General features: G+C 48.8%; 1 protein-coding gene across 1 annotated transcript in view; it reads right to left on the minus strand.

Annotated features, from left to right (window-relative positions):
• Window positions 1-17,500, minus strand: part of LOC119109953 (ephrin type-A receptor 4-A) — a 43,245-nt gene that overhangs the window by 11,591 nt on the left and 14,154 nt on the right. Inside the window, exons 3-6 of the mRNA XM_037233697.1 lie at window positions 9,692-9,747; window positions 7,714-7,942; window positions 4,987-5,112; window positions 4,520-4,680 (exon numbers count right to left, since the gene is read on the minus strand). Of these exons, the coding sequence (XP_037089592.1) occupies window positions 4,520-4,680; window positions 4,987-5,112; window positions 7,714-7,942; window positions 9,692-9,747 (572 nt within the window). The remainder of the gene's footprint in view (window positions 1-4,519; window positions 4,681-4,986; window positions 5,113-7,713; window positions 7,943-9,691; window positions 9,748-17,500) is intronic.

Here is a 17,500-nt window from a genome sequence, read left to right on the forward strand (position 1 = left end):
CGCTCATGTAAATGCAGGTAAGAATATAACATAAAGGGTTAATGTCAAGACCACTACAAGAAAGGGCCGAAACACGCCCACGCAGGATATGTGGGTTATGGAAACACCACACCCATTAGCACGACATCTCTTGGGGTGTTGAAGTATTTCAAATAAGTCAGCTCGTCCACTAGGGTGGCAATTTTGCACAGCCAAGTTGGACGCCCCTTTGAAGTCATACAGGCTTTCCATGTCGCAACTAAACGATGACGTATTGAAGATCATATCAACTATATAGTTGGATTTTGTTCCCTAGAGAAGTTTCTGCACTCAAGAACATGCCAATAGCTACAAGTGAGCTTATTTGCTCATATCTGATGCTTGTCTCAATGTCTTCAAATGTGGAACATTCCCTTTAAAGGGAATATTCATAATATAATAACCTCACTTGTAGCATTTGGTTCGCTCTGAAGTGTGAAAGACTGTCCTGGACAGAAGATTCCACTACTCACTAAATAATTTCCTTAATGTGTCATCGTTTCATTACGTCATGAAACGTCTGCATGACACCCGAGTCACAGCGGGACTGGTCGTATCGGAATTGCAAATGCAGCGTTGCCCGCATGAGGGAAATATTCACACATCTGCACAAGCATGTGTATCAATGGTTGTTACGGAAAAGACCTTCGATCTTATCAACACTGTCCATCAGGACTTTCTGAGCCCCCGCACTTGTTTTGCAGTACCCGAACCCGTTGCGGCTAAACTCACAATGTAGCCGACCTTCCTTCTTGTACACCAAGAGTTTGATGAAAATGTCCCGTTTACTCGGCGTCAGACTCTCACTTATACACAGCTCACTGTCGTCCCACTTACCTTTTAGAATAACCTCCGAGCAGACTCTCACTACATGACCCGTGCGGGTCTTTCGACATCTTCTGGCGCTGTCTCAACTCGCTGGTCTCTATCTTTTTTTCAGAATATCTTGTTCTGTCTTGTGAGATTGGCTTGTCTTACTAGTCGTTTCATCAGGGTCGACAACTACGTCACTGTCTCTATCCTCCGCCATGGTTTGACCCAGCTGGGGCCGGTGTTGTTTTCTCCACTCGCAGGATGCAGCGTTCGAAGTATTCACTGACTTCTGACGTCTTGGGCCACAGCCTCCTGATGAGAACGTGCTGAAATCACTTCCAATCACCACATTCTGCCGTTGCAGCCTCTAGCTGGCGTGGGCCCTGGCTTAGGCTCGCATTGACATCGCGCTCGCGCCACACGCAGAGCCGCCGATCGCAGGCGCGCGGCGGAGCGCGCGAGGGGAGCAACCGCCCCAGGCCAAGTCACGGCCCGACCGGACTTGTGCACTTGAAAACGCACTGACAATTACACGCGGGCTTTTCCATTATATCTGATGCTTGTTTCAATATCTTCAAATGTGCATCAGCCCCTTGTTACGTAAGCTCACCAGAAACGCTGGAGTCGCAGCGGTCGGTCCGACTCGTCCCAGACTGATTTGCAACGCTATTGACGAGATTCTATCTTGGCAATCACCGTCTGCTAAGATAGTTTGCCGCCTTTGTAACCACCGGCTGTCATGAAGTTTTAAACAGCACGTTGCATCCGTATTTCAAGCTGCGTTTTCACGCGGACAGAGCACTTCAATGCTGGCCGTTTGATCAGGACTCGTAGTTCTGTTACGTTGCAACATCACCAATACATGACTGCTCTTTCCGATCGTCGCGGATGTCAAACCATTTTTGGCATCTAAAAGGCTTAACACGCGCCCGAGTGGTTGGTTATGCGTTTTGCGCTCGTGTGGGAGTGGGGGCCAATGTGACCCCATAAGATTTAAAAGACTAAGAAAGCTAGAGATTCGTTGCTTAGTCTTACGGGTACGGGCGCCGTCTCAGCGTTTTATGAAGGCCACATGTGATCTCACCGGGGTTAATTTCTTTTAGGTCCAGATCGGTGTCAGAAGCGACATCAGATTTATTTACGCAACCAACCGTAAAGGGAGTGTTCCACACTTGTGGGGGATTTTAAACTGAAATAGCCATCTTGAAAATCATTCGTTGCACTTCGCAGTCCTGCCCTTCTTAATTTCCAAACCCCTGGAGTTTCCAAGCTACGCACCCGCGAAGACGTTCACATTATTTCAAAGTTACGCAGGCATCCTGACGCCACAAGAAAGCCATTCAAATCTTACCATCCCATTGGCCGTGCGGCCATCAAGGCCAAGACAAATATGATTGTCGAGTCTTTCATATTTAGCGTTCGTGAGCACGATTTCCCGGTACAACGGCCATCAATTAGCTCTCAACTAATGTTGTGCAAGGTACAAGGACGCAATTAAATAATAACGTGTCGAGGGGCATATTTGGTGTACAGAGAAATTGTGTTGTCTAGAGCAGTCTTTTCCACATACAAGTATGCCGAAAGTTACAATTGCGCTTATAGCGTCATAGCCGATTTTGTTTCCTTTCATATCTTCCAATGGGGAACATCTCCTTTGATATCGATATCACTTATGAGCGAAATGCCAGTGTTGTTCATACCATGTCGGTTACTTTCTTTGGCTTGTAGAAGGTAAACGTGACCCAAACCTCCGGGATTATTTGATGTTTGAATTTAGAATAACATATATACTACTCTAGGCGGCATGCTGCCGAGAGCAAAAAGGATTTATTTGTCTAAACCATTCAGGTCAGCGACCTAGTCTAACTTTCATGACGTTAAAGTCCAATCAGATATGTTGGTATTGGTGTGACCTCTAAACCTGACCCAAGATCAATGGAACAGGTCGTAACAATAATTTGCAGTCCATCTCGAAACTGCATGATTTCGTCTAATACTGCGTTGTGACATACTGAACGGTTTTCTAGGAGTTGCCCTCGCTGACAGCCAATGTCTTTAGGTCAACGACCTAAGATACATATCTGAATTGCTTGATACCAAAAGACAACTTATGAATTGCCTAGAACTGTGCAAAAATTTGGCGTACGTGTGCCGCGCGTTACCGAAGTTGTTTTAGAACTAAAGATATTAATGGTCAAAATGCGCGCAGACATCGCCGTTAGCGCTGGTAGCATCACCGCCAATAATGCAACCATAACCACTCGTGTCTCAACAAGATAAAGTAAACCTCAGCTACATCTGTATGCTGTCAACACCATCATGTCGTCCGGACACATTGCATGATAACGATGTTCCACACCCCCAGGACATCAAATAGGCATTTAATTTTGGTTTCCGCTTATTTCGCTGCGCGAAGAGCCAGCGCTATCGATATCGGTGCAGCACCACAGAGTCAGCGCCATCGATGTTGGTGCAGCACCGCAGAGCCAGCGCCATGGATGTCGATGCAGCACCGCAGAGCCAGCGCCATTGGTGTCGGTGCAGCACCGCAGAGCCGGCGCCATCGATGATGGTGCAGCACCGCAGAGCCAGCGCCATTGGTGTCGGTGCAGCACCGCAGATCCAGCGCCATCGGTGTCGGTACAGCGCCGCTTGCATCTACATACCATTGACTCGCCCCTCATCGTTGCGCGGTGTGTGCTTATTAGTTGATGCCGTTCGCCCAGCAAGGATTAACGTATGATGGCGCCCCATAACATGACCGGCCGGTGGGACGGGCATCCTTTTTTGTCTGGGAAACGCAGTGTCTTATGTGGGGCTCGGCCTCCGTAGCTGTCGTGCCTCAAACACAACGCATCAGTCATTCGCTATCAATGAAGACTGGCGCTATGCTAATCATACTTCCGAGATGATCTTGTATATGCATGCTTGGAATGCCTACTTAGTCTTCTTGGTGCTGACCTCCGTGCCTTTTCACATCGTTTAAATATATCGCACTGCCGTTAACATATCACATGACATTTTCAGTGCCTTTTGAAATTGATTCCAGTCTCCTTCGTTATGGACATCCCACATTCTGTCCGCTTTCCGCTGAGAAGGCCGCTGGTGGGCGCGGCAAACGCACCTGAGCGGGGCTAAAGGTATCGCCGGCGCCCCCCCCCCCTCCCCCCCCTCCCCCGCCGAGCGGGTCGCTGATGGGCGCGCCAGATGAACCTGAGCGGGGCTGGAGGTGACGCCGGTGCCCCCCCCCCCCTCCGCCGAGCAGGTCGCTGGTGGGCGCGGCGGACATACCTGAGCGGGGCTGAAGGTGACGCTGGCGCCCCCCGCCCCCCTCCCCCCGCCGAGCAGGTCGCTGGTGGGCGCGGCGGACATATCTGAGCGGGGCTGAAGGTGACGCTGGCGCCCCCCGCCCCCCTCCCCCCCGCCGAGCAGGTCGCTGGTGGGCGAGGCGGACATACCTGAGCGGGGCTGAAGGTGACGCCGGCGCCCCCCCCCCCCCCCGCCGAACGGGCTGTTGGTGGGCGCGGCGGACATACCTGAGCGGGGCTGAAGGTGACGCCGGCGCCCCCCCCCCCCCCCACCGAGCAGGTCGCTGGTGGGCGCGGCGGACATACCTGAGCGGGGCTGAAGGTGACGCTGCCCCCCCCCCCCCCGCCGAGCGGGCTGCTGGTGGGCGAGGCGGACATACCTGAGCGGGGCTGAAGGTGACGCTGGCGCCGCACCGCTCACAGCTGACCGAGTAGATGGTGTCGGCCCGGCCGCCGCCCCACAATGGAGCGCCCCACGCCAGCACGACCGTGCTCTGATCCACAGCCTCGGCCTCCAGATGCCGCGGCGCCGACGGCGGCTCTGTGGCAGGGAACATCCTCAGGCCACCGCTGCACGTCACAGCGAGACGGAGGGCGCTCTTCAGTACAATGACGTTAGTCGCACAGTTCATGACTGCGCCCTCTCTGTGGTAACAACGCCGGCAGGTGCACCAGGGAGATAGAGTTCATGAGTGTGCAGATTTCGAATCCAATGGAGAGATTGTTCAGGCGTTAACCGAAATGCGTAGAAAACAGTAACTGAGGGGTTCACGCTTTTGAGCGCTCACCTCCTTCACTAAGCAGGCAGACGTGTATGTGTGCGTGCGTGAAGTGTCGGTCGACTCACGGGTGCAGGCACAGCCGTAGCGGTCAGCTGGTGCCCGGTAGAAGCCGGCGTCACACGGGCAGGCGGCCGAGTCGACTGACGCTGGGCTACTGTGGTCTGGACACAGATGTGTCCGCTGCGCAACCGCTGCTGATCGACAGCGCTAGACGTTAATTCGTGCCGCTCACGACGCCTGACTGTGAAGCACCTGCTGCCAAATTGTCACGTGTACCACAAGCTCTTCTCGGCAACAGGCTACACGGGAGACCATCAACGAGCCAGAGAGACATGTCACGTTACCTCACTGTGATAGCACAAACGTGCCTGCTCCCTGGATTTTACCAAGATGTCTTTCTGAGCAATGTGCTCCGTTTGACGAGATGGGGTTTGTTCGTCTATTCAGTGCATCGGACGGGGAGGTAATGATAGCATACGTGTGGAATGGTTATTTAAAAATAAAGTCCAATGGTTATCCCAAATCAAGTACGTGCGTGACTTATCCCGATGTATTTAAGGGCGCGTTCCACATTTGTGTAGAGTTTTGAGCTGACACGGCCATTTTGTAGAACATTCGGTACAGTTCACAGCCCTGCTCCCCTCAAGACATAAAACACCAATTTCTGACCTACACACCCACGAAGATCTGCAGGGCATTTCATGTATACAATATCAAGGTTATCCAGGCAACCATTACGCCGCAATAACGCCATCCAAATCCTGTCATTCCACTAGCCAAACAGTGGTCAATGTCAAGAAAAATATGACTGCCAAGTCGTTCGTATCTGACGTTCGTGAGCACAATTTCCGGAGATAACGGCGGACACTTTGCTCTCAACCAATGTTGTGCTAGGCTACGCGAGATTCTAAAACAAACCACGTTTTGTACTGCAAAATGCACAAAACGGGACATTCTTTTGGATACTGCGGAAATAAGAGGATATGAATACAAGTAAGCACCTTCAATTCACTGACAAATAGGAAAGCACACTACAAGAAAGGGCCAAAACACGAGCACGTGTCGATATTTGGTCCAGCACACATCCAGCACCGCCACTGCCATCTCTGGGGAAGTGTAACAGCCACTGCCATCTCCCCAGAGTTGGTAGTGGCAGTTACAATTGGGCCCCTCGCCTTTGTTTGATAGCAAAAATACTCCACAGAAAACAAACCCTATATCTCATGGATATAAAAGCATGCAATTCTATAAAGGATGACACACATGTGATGCGCCCTACAATGCGCCCATGCGCCCTACAATGCATTTTACGCGCGAGACGGGAAGGAGGGCCCTTTTGTCAGATGTAACCCTAATTACAGGAAACTATTTCCGCTGCTGACAGGGAATTATTGTGAAGTTAAATATTGTCTGTCATCTAGACTTGATGGCGTTTGTTGAATGAGGTTTATATTATTTCACAGTGTACGTGCTTCCGGCTGCTATGCTACTGTTCTGCTCCGTTCTGCTCCGCATCGCGTCACATCGCATCGCGTCACATCGCATCGCATCGCATCGCATCACATCACATCACATCGCATCACATCACATTGCATCACATCGCATTACAGCAAAAATTCAGCGTTCTAGGACCTTGAATCGCCAGTGTAGGGTGCTTTTCAGTATACGAGTTTGCACAAAGCGATTTTCTAACGGTGAATAATCAGTGAATGGTGACTTAATCCATACATTATGCAGCTATGTTTTTCCTTTCGATCGCTGGCTATCTCAAGTTTGGATTGTCATGGCTTTAGACTGCAGCAAACCAATAAAAAACGTGTGAACACGCATTTTGCGAGAAGCAAACGCTATAGGAATGACAGGCGTCACCCGACTAGCATGATCGCGTTACAGTTAAAATAAGCCAATGCCCACGGAGGTCGGGGCTTTAAGCATCCGACTTCTTCTAGTTTGAGTTTCTTCTTCGAAAAGGGAACTGCGTTGTAAAAGCCCTGACTAAACATTTGCCCCCACGCTCATAGCCCTAACACGTTTAAGGAAAGGGCTGGGATAAATTTTGCCCTTTCGTGGCTTAACACCCGCCCGCGTGACCGGTTGAATGCCACACTCTTCGGTGTGTGTGTGGGGGGGGGGGGGGCAGACTGACACCTACGGGCTCCAAAACTAAGAGAGATAAATACACCAAATTCACGGGGAGGGTTGGCCTGTATTGCGCATAGTTGTGTCAAAAGCTGACGCACCTTCGCCACGTCCTTCGAGTCAAATAATGTCAAACCAGACAAACTCCAGCCCTGTATTTAAAGTGCCCCCCATACTTTCTTATGTGCCCATGCAGCCGCATTGAACCTAGATACCTCTTCTAAGCAAAAAGTCACTGTTCAATTTAGGTGAGTGACATCGTTTGACTTTTATAAGGTCATGGTTTCCAAAGCATGCGAGATTGTTTTCATTTTGCAATTGCAATAAGCGTCAAGCATTCAAGTAAACTCAGACGGTTTTTGTCTTCTGTGCTCCAGCGAGGGAACTGCTCATACTCAGACTTTTGACGTGGGAACGTGATGCTGACATAGAATAAGCTTTCACTGTTCACATATGATGCCGTTTGGGGTGCACCATCGCTACACCAGGCTATTCCCGAACGGTAATTCCTACTGATAAAGGTATATGTACTTAAGCATCAGCCTGGTTGAAATTATGTGCGGATTAGGGTAAATGGCTGGAGGCTTTTGAACTAGAAGGTGATTCTTACCCTCTATGTAAAATTGTGCCTTTATTACCAGATCGGTACCAACCTTTGCAAGTCCAGTCGGTCGGATTGGCCGCGTAGCCTTTCTTGCATCTGCAGAGTCCACTCAGCGAGCGCCATGTGCCGTCCCTCTTGCAGGTGAGCTGGGGAATCTGGCCATTTTCTCCGATTTCCGCGTTTTTGACACACTTGCCTCTCACCCGGATCGTGCTGTTCCCATTACCGGTGGGCGTGGTCGGAAACAGGGCCAGCCCGACCACGATTTCACGGCATTCCTGATAAAAGACGCACACAGGCGCCGTCTGAGACAGGCGCATTGGCTGTGGACAGCGAAGTAGGCGCCTCTCTTGGTGACGCCGGCGGGGTGCGTCGCCGCGACGGTCTGCAGAGTAGGCCGACAGTTCCAATACAGCTGACTGCCGCCCGAGTGGCGACACGCGAGCAGCCTTGCTTCAAGATCACCTCCAGCGAGCACCCCGGTCGCGCAACAGTCACGCACTCAGGACCAAAGGACAGTCAGGCACGATTCCAGTCCTCAGCTTTAGTCCTGACTTACCCTCCTCAAGCACACCAGACAGACACCAGTAGATGACTGAAGTACACACATACTCCTGAAATTACAGCAGACGTGGATCATGCTCTCAAACCTCGTACACCAATGACGATGCCTTATAGTCTCAGCAGTGGAGAGCGTCGTCAAGACGCAATGACGGACACAGGCACACTGGACACCAATCTCGGGGACAATTAACGTCCATTATGTGTGCAAACCCAGACACGCCGCCGTTCAATGCATAAGTTTGCACATCACTTTCATGCTTTGGGTCCAAAGCCAACCACCGTATTTAGTGAGTTGTTAGGACGCGCGGTTATAATGGACAGAATACTACAGACCATTGAGTGGCGTTCTTTAAAAACGTATTGTGAAGTCAGCATACGGTATTTTATGAAATCGTTTTGTCACGCACCTGACATGTTTGAACAGGTTGCGGTTTAAAAAACACTTCAATTACAACGAGGCGAACGTTACAAAAAATATGTTGGGTGTGGCGTGAAAGCAGCCATACCAAATTCATGTGACACTAGGCTGACATCAAAGGTCCGTCCCCAGGTTTGACCGCCCCTGATCAGTGTTTTCCTGGTCTGAATGAATTGGACAGTTGTGTCGCCTCAGCGGAACGAACCAGTGTCGCAGATCCCAGCGGAGCAGACCAGCGTATCCTGTGGTCTAGGCTGGGCTGGCCAGCACACACTCTGGTCTGTTTGGGACTGACCAGCACCCTCTCTGGTCTGGGAATTTCGGCACAGAAATATCAGCATCTACCAGCGTACCCTCTGACCCCAGAAATTCATCCATTCAAAAAACGCTTGACTTAAATCTTTAAGAATAACTTTAGTTTCCATTTTATTTTGGACATACTGTAACAGAAGGTGGCATGGTAACACGCTACCGTGGTGCATTTATGTAAAGTTTTAATCCATGCTATATCCAGAATTTTGCAAGAAACTCAATGAATTGAGAGCCACGTTACACTAATAGCGTATGTTGGCCGCGAACAAACTATCTAACCTTCATAAGCAGCAGCAGGCCCTGAAACGCCGCGGCCTCGCGCGTACGACGCATTGATCATAGACCCGGCGCGCATCAACTGCGCCACTGAGACCGTTAATTGCGCGTTGAAAATGGGGAAATTCACAGGGCACCATGCAGGAGCATTTTTACTCGACCCACTAAGAAAGTTAAGCTTCTCTAGACAGCAAAGGGCTTATGGATCGACGCTAGATAACGAAACAGTGGCTTTTGTGTCGCGAATTCATCGAAATTGGCAGCACAGAATTTCATCTACAGCTCTGCAAAAAGCAGGCCTTCATGCGTGAACTCCATGTAAAGGTGAGATAAGCACGCCGTTGGGCGGTTGTTTTGCCAAGGTACTTCGGAGAGACGAGGCTGAAAGTGCATGGCCCTTCCCGCCAGCCTCCAGCAACGTGGATACGAGAAAAGACAGTTTTAGCACTCCACTTACCGCTTTATCTGCCGGGTGACGCGCAACAACCGCATAATGCTTCTGGGACAGTGTTACTGAAAAAAACAACAGACAAGAAACAGGTCAGTATCGAGTGCAACCTACGCTTTTCACTGTGAGGAGCCTGCGAATAAAATTATCGGGATCAGCTCGCCAACGTCGCCAATTTAACACACAGATAAGGACGAGTTAACGCACAGATGTTCGCCCTTGTGTCGAAGAAACAAGGGTAACTTGGCAACTGGAACGTTGGTGCAAACAGCATCTAACATAGCGAGCAAAATGTCTCAACCGCTGACAAACCGACGCGCGCGATACCTAGCTGTCCTCGTGCAAGTCGCAGGCGATATCGCCCATGATCGGTGCCGACCGTAAACACTGCACACCACATAAGACAAACATGCTCTCCATTTAGCCTCATCAGCTGAGCGCGTCCAAAAGTCCCAATGACGACGCAGAGACTCCATGTGCCACACCCTTGCGAGAGACAGACTTGGCCACGCGCTTGCTGTCAGGGTGCCTGCCGTACGGAGGCCTTTACCGATTTATCAGACCTGGAGGTCACACGACTGCTCGGACAATCCAGAGCGAGGCCGTGCCCTCGGGGTGGGCCACCGCACCGAAAGATATATTCAGGGACAGCCCATACCCGCGACAAAACCGCTGCCGACGCTATTTGGCACAGCGTTTATCCTGGGACAAGGAGACCTTTCACCCATTCCTCACATCGCACGGGCGGAAACCAGTCAAGAAAAGGCCTGCCGAAGCCAGGCTTGAACCAAGAACCTCTCGCGAAGGTCGAACTGCGCCACCGCAATGGTCAGAACAAATCAAGTTTTGCACTTGAAACTTGCTATCGTTTGCATTTCTATGGAATGATACCAGTTTTAGTGTTTTTAAATTTTGAACATTACGTGTATATTTTATGTTTTTTTACAATTTACAGTTTCATATTTCTAGGCTAGAAACATAGCAGTTCTGAGCCCGGCCCTGCAGATTTGTAGGTCTTGTCTTTAATTCCGCACAGTCTTTTCTCCAATGTGCTGCGAGAAATTCCCGTTTCAGCTTGCAATTTGTTTTTAATCTCGCCGGAAACCTCGACAGGTGTGGTGCCGCTCATTGGTTGGTGCAAGCTACTGATCCTGTTATAGCGATTTTGATCCATATGCCTCTCGGCACAGATGCTGTCCACGTTGAAGCTGTGTTGTGGGCTAAACTCTTTAGTAATGTGGTGTCTGGTGGTAAGGCATTCGTGCGTCATGTCCGTTAAGTAAGCGATTTATTCAGCGATTTATTCAGCGACGAGTTCCGATTTCTCTGAAAAAGTGTCAAGGTCAATTATAGCAGGAGAAAATCGAAAATCACCTTGAGTTTGCAACATCATGTGACATTCCAGGTCAAAAGCTGGGTCGAAGGAAGGGAAACTCGAAATCACCAAAAAATTACCAGCCGACTTGAAAACTGTAAGCATCAAAATATTCATGAGCGCAAGAGCTATCGTCCGTTGAAAAGTCCTCACCTCTCAAGGTCACCTTCAATATTAAACGCAGTCTCCAAGGGCGGCGAACTCAATATCACCTAAAAATTACCGGCCGATTTTAAACTTGCAAGCATTTTAATATTCACTATACAAAAAACTGGCGTTCGTCAAAAAGTCCTGATCACTCAAGGTCACCCTTCAAAGTCAAACGCAGGCTCCAAGGGCAAGGAACTCGACGCCACCCAAAAATTACCGGCTGACTTTAAACCTTGAAAGCAGCAAAATATTTACAGGTTCAAGAGCTAGCGTCTGTCAAAACGTTTCGACCTGTCAAATTAAACCTTCAAGGTCAAACGCAGGCTCACACGACGGGAACTCATTATCACCCAAAAATTACCGGCCGGTCTTTAAGTTGCAAACATCAGAATATTTCAAACAGAAAAAACGGCGTCCCTGAAAAAGTCATGGATTCTCAAGGTCACCCTTCAGGGTCCAACGCAGGCTCAAGCGACGGAGAAGTTCATATGGCCCAAAAATTTACCGGCCGATTTTGAGCTTCTTAACATCAAAATGTATGTCATATAAAAACTAGTGTCCGTCAAACCAGTTCCCGTTTGTGGAACCTGCGTTTGACCTTAAAGGGTAATCTTGAGAGGTCAGAACTTCTTGATAGACGCTTTTTTGTGTTAAATATATTTATGTTTGGAAGCTTTAAATCGCTCGGCAATTTTCAGTGGTATGGAGCTTTTCGTACTTTGAGCCTGAATGTGACCCTGAACGATGACCTTGAGAAGTCAGGACTTTTGACGGGCGCTATTTTTTGTTGTGGTAAACATACCGATGTTTGCAAATCTAAAATCGGCGGGTAATTTTGGGTGATATTGAGTTCCATGTCCTTTGAGTCCACGTTTGACCTTGAAGGTTCACGTTGAAAGCCCAAGACATTTTGACGGACAATGTCCTGGTTTCCACTAGCTTGTGATTCGCCGTCTTAGTTTCCATTCACCAGCGCTTGCGCTGATGAATATTTTGATGTTTGCAGTTTTCAAATCCGCCGGTAATTTTTGGGTGGCATGGAGTTCCCCGTCATTTGGGCCCACGTTTGACTTTGAAGGGTCATCTTGAGAGGTCAGGACTTTTTAACGGACGCTAGTCCTTTTTGTGGTGAATATTCTGACATCTGTTAACGTAAAATTGGCCGGTAACTTTTGGGTGACATCGAGATCTCCGTCCTTCAGATCACGTCTGACCATGAAGGATGAACTTGAAAAGTCGGAACTTTTTGAAGGATGCAGTTTTTTCTGTGGTGAATATTCTGATATTGACAAGCTCAAAATCGGCCAATAATTTTTTGGTGACATGGAATTTCTCGTCTTTTTAGCCCGCGTTTGATCTTGAAAGGTGACCTTGAGAAGTCGGGAGTTTTCGACGGACGCTAGTTTTTTCCATGGTAAATATTCTAAGCTTTGCAAGTTTAAAATCGGGTGGTAATTTTTGAGTGGTATTGAGTCCCCGTCCTTTGATCCCGCGTTTGATCTTAAAGCATGAACATGAGAGGTCATGATTTTTTGACTGATGCTAGTTCTTTCTGTGGTGAATATTCTGACCTTCGCAAATTTAAAATCGGCCGGTAGTTCATTGGTGGTATTGAGTTCTCCGCCCTTTTTTGCCCGCGTTTCACCTTAAAGGGCAACCTTGAAAGGCCAGGACATTTTGACGGGACGTTTTGACGCTTGCGCTTGTGAATGTTTTGATGCTTGCAATTTTCGAGTCGGCTGGTAATTTTTGGTCGATATCGAGTTCCCTGTCTGTTGAGCCCGCGTTTGACATTAAGGCCCACATTGCATATCTAAACTGACGCTAGGCTCGGTGTTTTCTTGCTTAACGGACAATCTGGTGCTCTTTCTTCGAAATCGGAACCCGTCAATAAATGACTCGCCAACTAAATTCCTATCTTATAACCTTGTTGGTCCAGCACAGGCATTTGAAGTGTGATATCTATATTGCCTCAGCCCGTAATATCTGCTCCGACCCCTCCCCTGCCTCCTGCCTGAAAGGGGGCGGGGAGGAAATCTGATTGCATCGCGGTGTACACGGTGCGCTGCGGTGTAATCAGGTTATGTACATACGGACCACCCGGTGGCTGCCAATCCCGGCTGTTGACAGGACGCCGGCGGGCTATGTGGAGCAACCGCCGCCAGACCGTGAATACAAACCTACGTTCAAACTGGAGGGTATGGTCGTTTAGGACGGCTGTACACTGTCTGACAGCCAGCGTGCGGTATTCGTTGCTGTGCTTCGCAAAAATGAGTCGGTGCCCGATGGTCACATATAGTGTACCGATTTAGTGAGTCACAAGATCGAGACCAAGGGCCATTCCCGGTAGGGTAGAGACCACGTCGCCTGCCTTTTCACATGAAAAACTACGTACGCGTGCAGCTGGACGAACCCGTCCGTCAAGGCATTTTGGAGGAATCTGACAGCTGGACGTCGCCCATCCGCTTGGTTAAAAAGAACAGTGAACATAGAGTCTGAGCGGGCTTGCGTAAGTTGAAGTCGACCATTCGGCTACACGTCTACCGACTCTCTCGTATGGATGACTCGCTGGAGTCGCTAGCCGGCTTGTCGTTGTACTGCACGCTTGATATGAATGCTGCCTGCCACTAGATTCCCATAAACCCAGCTGTATCGTGATGTTACTGGCGTGCGCCTGAGTCCGCCCCTGCTCGCGCCGCCAGTGCTGCTGTACCAAGGTACAGCAGCACTGGCGGTACCTATAGTGCTGCTGTACTGAAGGGAGCGCGAGCAGACAGAACACGTAAGACTTGAATACCAGCCCATAGGGGCAAAACTACAATCACTACTCCGTTCGGCAATCTCAGGTACACCAGAGCTTGCCTTGGGCTCAATTCGGCGCCGCCTTCATGCGCAAAATAATCACACATAGTTCACGGAGACCTGTCTCCAAAGATCTGCGTCACTTACTTCAACGACATTTTATGCACGGAAAGGGGTTAACGGAGGTGTCAGAACGCCTGGGCTCTGTTCTCTGTCGCATCAGCTCGGCCGTCCTGACTCTACATTCCGTAAGTACAAATTCTTTCGCAAACAGGTCACATTTCCCTGTCATTCGGTTTCAGGTTACGGGTTATCAACAGGTCCGAGATAATTCAGAAGATGTTTGAGAGGTTGGAACCCCGACAGCAAATCCGCTGTCTAGGCTTTTATGGCTGGCATCGCACTTAGGAAACATGTGAAGGATTTTACGCACATGTCGGGCGTCTTGTTCCGTGTAAAAGCTCGGGACACACTAGCCCTGCTTAGCATTTGAAAATAAATGGTTTCCAGATTGGAGCAAAAGTGTGCCTATGATGGTGATCTCGGTAATTCTCTTGCGCAAGTGTTAGAAATCATCCAAATTTGTGCTACAAGTCCGTTTGTGTTTTTTACTTTACAGCCAGGCTATGCAGATGACTGCAGTAACTTAACCTTCTTGTACTATATTTCTATGTATGGAGAATATGGTAGCTTGGAACGAATCTGTGGCAAGCTACCATATTCGATGTGGTAGCCTAGCCGTCCCGGAATGAACGGCCTCACTGCCATATGGCCTGCCATATGGCCATTTTATCGATCTTGATCTTTGAAAGCCTTTCGCTGATTGGTCAGGTTTAATTTATGTTGCCAGGAGTTTGCTGGAAGCTGCTTGTGCACAAGGATTAAACTGCGAACGCACCACGCTTAGGGTGACGCCGGCTATTACTTTTGGCCAGTTTCTCACAGCGAAAGTACAATCTTACGCCAAGTATTAACGCGTGCTTTCGATTTTACGAACTTCCCATTAAGCCAGTTTCTCAAAGCCGTCACATGACCGTAGTCGTGTGACCGTTGTCTTGGTTTGTACATTTGGCAGTGGCGTAGATTTGTGCGTCTCGTTGCCAGGACAACGACCACCAAACTTGAGATAATTCTAGCAGGCATAAACATATGCCTTATGTTTTGAGTATGTGTCGTCTTCACCCGAACTGTCGTCGATTAAGACAAAAGAACATAAGTCTTCACCATATCGGCATCAACGAAGGTCGCCAACGATTTCAGCTGATGATACGATGACGTTACGAACAAAAAATGATGTTATTTCACGTGCTTGCAGAAACATGTTATCAGTAAATGCAGGGCCACAGGGATGCAGTTTTGCTAAATGCGTAGCGGTGAGGGATGGAAGGTTAGGGGGGGGGGGAGGCGCAGGAAGAAAAATGGTTGAGTCTGCCTTTGAAAGGCACTTAAAACAGCTGTGTCCCCAGATTTGATGCAATCTTTCGCAGCTGGCAGCAGGGGTGTAGTTTCTCAAAATTAGTTTTACGGTGTTTGAACCACAGATTATGATAAATAAAAAATTGATAAAAATGATAACCAAAAATAGGAAACTGCATCCCTGGTTAGGAGGCACAATCCTGCCTCCACCGCCCCCCCCCCCCCCCCCCCAAGTGAATAAGGACCTAAACACATGTTATTCTCAACCTGCATTTAGTGTTTGATGGCCACCAAATGAAACTTAAGTGCAAATGAACTCCCGAAACGAAAATGTTTGCTGGTTATGCCGCATTGCATTTGTCTTGTTTTTGTGATTTACTGTATTTAGAGACATATTGCATCGGCTTCCGAAAGATTTGACTCCATGTGACAATTCAAAAGATTCCAAATTTCGTTCGTGACAGAAAAGATACTTTTTCAGCCTTGCCGTTCTGAACTGTCGAATTGGTCCCGTGGCAAGCCCAGCCTCGCCTGTTACCGCCCGAGGTGGAACTTCCGTCTGAGGTCGGCCATGCAGAGGCGGCGTCAGGCACCGCGCTATAACGTTCCTCAAAGCCAAAGATGTATTGAGGCAAGTTAGGTCAGTGCCCCCCCCCCCCCGGAACTTAATTATGTAATGACTAGAACTCTGTTGACCTCACCCACTAAAAAATAGTCTACTTTTTTAATTGATCTGACCTTTACACACGGCCCAGTATCAATGGAATTCGTCGCAATCCTAAATAAATTACCTAACCGTCTAGCAAATCACTTCAGAGCTGTATGGGTTCGTCCAACACTCTGCTATCGCATCAGCCTGAAAGATTGCCTGGGAATTGCCTGCACTTAAAAGCCATGGCCTGAGTTTGACCTGCTATGGGTTAGCGACTTAATGACCTATCAGATTCTGTGTACCAAAATATGCACTTCTCAATCACCAGCTGTTCAAAGTTTGTCGCGGCTGCGCTGTGCCATCGGAAGTTCTTCCAAAAATATATAAGGAGTGGGCTGAGATTGCCCTCACCCAAAGTTCTTCCAAAACCATATAAGAAGTGGGTTCAGACTGCCCCCACCCGAGTGTTTGTCAATAATGCGTTTGGGTCTCACCTTTTTCGGCGATGATCGCAGACGAAGTCATCAGAATTATTACTACCGTCAGTGCCAGGATTACCAGAGCAGAATGATGCCCGCCCATGTTTAGATCAGGTCCGTGCAGGTTGCCAGACTTAGAAAGTAAGAAAGTAAATAAGAATCTGTAAGAAAGAAGGGTAGTTATCGATACATGGTCTGAAGCACAGCCCGGTCCTCTCTCCATCACCAAAGTATACAATATCCGACCCTGATTTGAGACAGAATGTCTTACATTATTCCCCTTTCCACCATTTTCCTTATTTTTCCTCAAAAGTGTGTGCCGCCTCAGTGGGACAATCAGCCAAACAGTATGGTCCTTAATGCGCCATCATTTGTAATCGATGTAGCGGCCATCGGCATACGGCCATCAGGTAAGTCTGCATGACGTCAAAAGTCGTTGAAAAAGTTGCCACGTCAGAATACTTGCCATACTCGCACAAAACAACTGGCTAAAAACACCGAAATAAGAAAACGATGCGTGGCTGCCGGATACAGCCAAGATTGACGTGCATGATGGTGGCTACAGCCAATGTTATGATGCACTTTTAGATCAGCCGTTTTAAAAAGCGAAACATAACGCATTATCAAAAGCTGCGAAGCATTTGTCATGTGCGTGTACACAACTGGCTGAAAGGGCTTGGATGACAAAACGCGGCACGACTACTGGATCTTCCAAAAATTTACACGCATGATGATGCTTGCGGCCATGGCTAGAGATCCTGCGAGAGTCGAGGGGGTCCGTTCCCCCTCCTCCTCCCTTGGACCCTGAAAACTAGGAAATGGTAAGGTTTGGGGGTTAAAGGGCTCTTTGGGAGGGCCCTATTCAACACACACAGATCGAAAAGAATCATCCTACCGATTAAAAATGCTTCACGGTAGTTGATTTGGCGGAATAGAAGTTCAGA

The sequence above is a fragment of the Pollicipes pollicipes genome, unplaced genomic scaffold, assembly GCF_011947565.3.
Source record: "Pollicipes pollicipes isolate AB1234 unplaced genomic scaffold, Ppol_2.1 Scaffold_7231;HRSCAF=8579_pilon_pilon_pilon, whole genome shotgun sequence".
Taxonomy (NCBI): Eukaryota; Metazoa; Arthropoda; class Thecostraca; order Pollicipedomorpha; family Pollicipedidae; genus Pollicipes; species Pollicipes pollicipes.